This window comes from Varroa jacobsoni, unplaced genomic scaffold, assembly GCF_002532875.2.
Source record: "Varroa jacobsoni isolate VJ856 unplaced genomic scaffold, vjacob_1.0 contig02677, whole genome shotgun sequence".
Lineage (NCBI taxonomy): Eukaryota > Metazoa > Arthropoda > Arachnida > Mesostigmata > Varroidae > Varroa > Varroa jacobsoni.
The window spans coordinates 19921-25708 of record NW_019214863.1 but is presented as its reverse complement, the minus strand read 5'-3'; the positions used below and the strand labels follow the sequence as shown (position 1 = coordinate 25708).

Genomic DNA, 5788 nt, shown 5'->3' with positions numbered 1-5788 from the left:
TCCATATTCAATGTAATGCGCTACTGTCGAAACCTGGTTCAGATATTTTGAGAAACAGGGTGTCCAGAAGGTGTCCGCCGGGACGACGTAAAGCCAGCAATGTAGCTATCAAATCAGAACGTCTCCGCTTCCAACTTTGGCCTGGAAGGCAATAGGTACACAACCTACCGTTGGACAAGGTACTCTTTTTATGCGTATGGTAATTACGGTATAATTATTAAAAATACGATACGTATCTTGTATCATGATATTGCAAATTACAAAACGCTGCGCCCCGTCCTCGGTCACTGGAAAGCGTCAGATTTAATAAATAAGAGTGGTAATACTAGAGGTTAAAATTTTAATTGAGTTAATATCTAATAGATACCGACTGCGCAAGCTACAAAGTGCTTCCTAACAATCGACACATGCTTGCTGTTTGTATGCCTGTGTGTAACGAAATGAATAAACCAGAAGACACTTATGGGTGCTGAACACGCGTGTATTTAGTCAAAGTAGGGGGTAGAGTATGAAAGGACTTTTTGCTTCTTCTCTGCCCTCTACCCGTCAGTTTATGCCCACTTGTCCAGTGGCTGGCCCACGTACTGCACAGATCTTCTATTCTGGCCGCCGTTGGACCCAGACGCGTCTGCGAGGCCGCGTCTCGAACGACCTCCGTTAGCGCCTGCGGCACCTCCAGCTCCGTGCCAAATCGGCCTAGCACAACACGGACAGTACGATGGCACACAGCATCCTGCAGAATAGGTTTGAGAAAGCATTTCCGTAGAATACACAGATACGAAATTTTTAGGCAGGTTTTTTTAGGCACTTTTTAAGCAATGGCTTGCAAGATTGCAAATTACAAAAAAAGATTGCGCAAAAAGGAAGCGAAAGCGTTAATCAACCAACGTGAAGAGACGGGAAATCGATAGGCTTATAGATAGAATCTCTAGCAATATCCCTCGTTGATTAGCTGAGACGAATATAGTTAATGCTAATTTATGGTTGCTTTCTTTTCTTTGCATATGATGTTATAATAGGCTGGTAGATAATAGGCGTCTAAAAAAACAACGTAAGATCAAATGCTCTTGTGTTTTCTTAACTCAGTCGAAACGACACTGACCGTAAACATTGGGCTGACACAAAATGTCATAAATTCTGGCGGCATGAACAGCATAATGAAAGCTACGGGGTGGCCCTGTTGTTCGGGTGCCTCGTAGAGAAATAGGCTCTCCATTAATGGCACGCACGGCCTGAGCTTCAAGACGGCCATCGGAAAGTGTCCACAAGTCGAAAAGGACTTCGGACTCAGCTCGAAGAAACACCGGTTCACCCGGTGCCATCACAACAGAGTTGCGATGGACGAACAATTCACATTTAGTATCCTCCCGTTCGATGAATCCGTAGCAAAGTCGAGAATTGTACCTACTCAAATTAGCTAAGATTTATGTTATCTGTAATCATAAATGAGTATTGTATGTCTGTAAGGTACTGTAAAACTAGCTTTTCGAGAAAGTCAACCTCGTACGTACGTACGTGCATATACGTGGCAACAGTACACAATTCAGAATGAATGTTTTCATCACTGACTTAAAAACAATTTACTTAGAGCATTTCTAATCATTCTGCGTTAATTTACGTAGTCAATTTTCATGTTACAGTGGCTTTCTAGCTGACTCTCTAGGGTTATCTAAATACCTTTTCGGAGCTCAAGCTAGTGCCGAATTTCAACGAGCAAATCCTATGACTAAACAAAGTGACAGTGCATTATGGCGTCAACAATCATGAAATTGCCACGTTCATGGGTTGGCTTTCGGCTCTCTGCGACTACTTATTTCAAATGCAAGTGAATAGAAATTCTACGCTTTTTCCTAAAATAACTCAGTTATTAAATGACAATTAATGAAGAATCACTCGCCAGTAAGAGCCAATTTCACAATTAATGGCCGAACACAACAGTTAGCCTAGTCAAGATAATTTCAAACGGAGTCAAAAACACGGAACACCCAGCCAACTCACCATCTGACTACTCCGCGCAAGTCAGATGAGATGCGCTGAACCCGTCTGTTCTCTATGGCCGTTGAAATCGCTTGATCCTCTTTCTGCCTAACATCCTTCACGCCTTCATCCTTACTTGATGGCTCCTCCGGAGGGTATACTCCACTTTCTGGGGCTACTGGGGTTTCAGCGACCGAATCACCGCCTCCGCCATGTTGCCCTGACATTTTAACGTCGGCGACTCGAAGTATACCGCGTGCACCATCAACCACACACTCCGTTCCAATGCCTAAGTTGTCCGCAGACCTGACTTCGCCGACCTCAAACCTCAAATGCCTTCGTACTGATAATTGGCCCAATCCTAAGGCCAAACGAAGGTACAACTTTATGTTAAAAACAACTGATTTCAAAACCACTTCGTTGACTACACCTAAATAGCAACGAATTAAAAGATACTTGCCACGGCGCTTTCATTTAAGCAACCATATGTTAAAAATAGTATATATTAGTAATAAATTGCATCGATGACTCATCTTATGGCTTTTGGTTGTCTGGCCCAATCGCTACGATGCGAAGTATTTGAGGGTACTTTCAACAACTGTTCAGGGGGGGGCGATGCAGTTTCTGTCCTTAGGAGAACAGCGGAGTTTCATTGTAAAGGATCGTGTTTGTTTCCTCATGTATTTGCACTGATTTGCGCACGTTCTTGCCTCGTAATTGGAATGTTTTAAACATTTTAATAAAACTCACATAAAGAGGGTTGTAGATCCAAAGAGCTAATCTCAATGAGACCTTGATAGGTTGCGTCACACATTCCGCAGCCCTACTATTCAAGTTCTCCTTTTAATATAATGAAGCTGCATTTAAACTGGGAGCTATGCTTATTCGTTGGCTTACATTAGTTAAAGTGTAATCTTGCACGGGTTCATCTTAAGCGTCAGGTGGCTCACGGCGGAATCGTTCTAAAGTAAAAAAACGTAATTTGTGGCAGTTCCCTGTCTAATTTTTTAGTATGATGTTATCAGGCGCACTGATTCTTTAGAGCAAGTTGGAATACTATTGTGTATGGCTCGTTTATTTAAGGTAGTTTTCTCTCAAGTAGTCATAAACGCATCTTCCTTATAAATACTCATCTTCAGTTGCCTTCGATTAACTGCATATTACCTTATAACGATGATTTACAAATTAATCTTTAGGTCGAGAAGTTGCTTGATCAAGTTACTAACCTTTATTTCCAGATAGTTTTAAAACGATGAATAGTGAGCATTCGATCTGCTGTTTTGGTTAATAGCGGCCACATAGATACCATCAAAAAGGCCGAAAGAGAGAAGAGAAATTTTGTTCTGATATCAGACACCAGCTTGACAAGCTCGATGTCACTGCTGTACGTGCTTCACATAAAACGTATAGTCCTGTCTCAGCAATGGCGTACTCATCTTGTCATGTACGATTGCACCCCTAGCCTGTCAATTTTCTGTCGCTAGTCCGCCATGTAGCCGACTTTATGGTATCTGTATCGTACTCCATTGGGATGCTGCTAAATGATGGCGTCTGTTCTTCCAAGAATCGTTTTCTTTGTTCTTTGCAGACGTGTAGCATTACGACGCATTCGTCTCTATTATACACATCGCATGTGTGGATGTAGAGATATGGAAATGCAATCTTTCCTCTCGATTCCAATCACATAAACAGCAAAAAAAGACGACCGAGGACAAGCAGACGAACAAACAAACAAGCCTATGGAACAGCAGGACGAAACGGTAATGGACTACCGGGTCCGTGGTCCGACGCTGACTTCGGAAGACGACACTGGACACCGAAACGCTCCATTGCAAGATGACTATAGCGTCTGCGTGCAGCAAAATGGCCTAAACGTGCCTTTGCAAATACTCGACTTCGCGTAAGACATGATTCGGTCACCGTACCCAGCAGCGGTGAAACTGCTGGAACAAGCGGAACAAGTGCTATTTGCTAAGTACCCACATCTCTAAGCATAGTATTTATTATTAGATAAGCTTGTCGTTGAATGATTCAACTACAGGTGCCTTATGTTAGGGACGTAGGGTTCAAGTTTCGAAATAAACACATTTATTCCGTTCTAGAGGCAACCGTCTATTTGATACAATGAGAACACAGTTTCGGACGAAAGGCTCTGTTAGGCTAAATAACTGTAGAACAGGGACCGTCCAGGTTCGAGGCTTTCCAAGTTACGGAGAGCCTCGAAGCAGTAATTCGCCATATACCGACCTAGTCGTGAGGTCATATCTACCTGCACATGCATATGCTTAGATTGAGTAGACATTTACTGCATGCGGGTATTTGTCGACAAAATAGAACATGATACAATGACGCGAATGGCAAAATACACAGAGAGAATTTAAGAACACTTAAAAATGGTATATCTAGACAAATTTTTACATGTACGAACGTTTTTACAACTACATGTAATTGCGAGAGTTTTATGCATCCCGAAAGTTCTATCTGTTAAAAACGTTCATGTTCATAATAGAGTGCCTCAAGTCAAGCCATGTTTACCCGTTTAGCACGTCTGTTCACTCATCGTAGTAAGATGACCACGTGGTCTGTGATGTAACTCTGCACTAGAACCTGTCGGCTTATAGCAGCAGCTTATATCATATCATCAAAATGCTGTTGGTCCAAATCAACTGTGAACTCGTAAACGTCAATTTGGCTTAATAAAAATAACAGAATTAAATTGCGTGTGTGTAAGGGTCTGGCCTTTTCGACCTGCTCTAATCGACCTTTCGTACCCTGCTCTAATCGTAGGTTTTTCATAAGCTAATTTGCCATATGTGAATTGTCGTCTTTGCAATGGGAACGATCGACTTCAAAAATAGAAACCTAAAATAAAGGGCTGAAGAAGCCCGTGCTTACGACACAGCGCCAACGTCTTAGCGCGCTGGCTTCCACATCGCATATTCAAAAAGCGAGAAGTCTTTAGTAACTGACCTCAGTATCGGAAACGAGCTTGATAGTACCAATATATCGCTGTTTTTTGGTCCACTTTGTAACCTGTTCATATTTCACCTATGCCGCGTCCAACGATCGATGGAACGACGCGCTAATGCAACGCAAAAGTACCGAACAAACTACACCTTCGTCTGTGCGTAGGAATGACGGTGAAATTACGGCGTTAAAAGGATCATTAACAGCAACCAGTTCTATACATAAATTACGAATATTTCGGCGTGTAAGCTTGACGACGTCAGTGAGGATTTTTTTCTACACAGTAAGCTATTATGATTATATTTAAGCTGTTCCACGGTTTTTATTAATTTCACGGCTATTTGTCTATTCGACATTGAATACGAGCTCGCTTTAGTGAGAGATAACCGTGGGCCGCCCAAACAGATGGAGCTCAGGGGGCGCATATACCGAAATCATGACTTTCTGGTAGAAGAGAGCCTTCATGGATAATTATGTATTCTATTTGGGATCGATTCAGCTCAGTCTCGTTTTGACGCTGCTGGCGCGGCTACCCTGGCTAGTTCAAATTTTCCTAAACGAGCTGTCCCGTGTCGAAGGCGACGAAAGGTTTCGACTGCTGCCATACAGATATTAACCCTTAGCTCATCTCCCTATCTGGTCTTCATACTCTCCGTTAGTAAAACTGGTAAGTTCTATAGGGGAATCTTCCGAATCCCTGATATTAGCCCATATTGTTCTCGGTTGGTCGGCTTACGGGCCCAATTTAAATTCTATTAGGCTATTCTTTACGCTGTTTGCAGAACACAATACACTATCGGAAACGAAATTAAATTTCAAACGGACAGGAATGAGGTTCCTCGAG

The 5788-nt window shown here is 42.4% G+C and overlaps 1 protein-coding gene across 1 annotated transcript; it reads right to left on the bottom strand.

Moving 5' to 3' along the window:
• Window positions 1-460: 460 nt before the first annotated feature.
• LOC111272591 (uncharacterized) lies at window positions 461-2418 on the bottom strand. The gene is made up of 3 exons (XM_022854133.2): window positions 1999-2418; window positions 1103-1404; window positions 461-733 (listed from the first exon to the last, which is right to left on the bottom strand). Exons 1-3 carry the CDS (start codon window positions 2202-2204, stop codon window positions 552-554), a joined length of 690 nt encoding a protein of 229 aa, XP_022709868.1. The 5' UTR covers window positions 2205-2418; the 3' UTR covers window positions 461-551.
• Between the last annotated feature and the right edge of the window lie 3370 nt (window positions 2419-5788).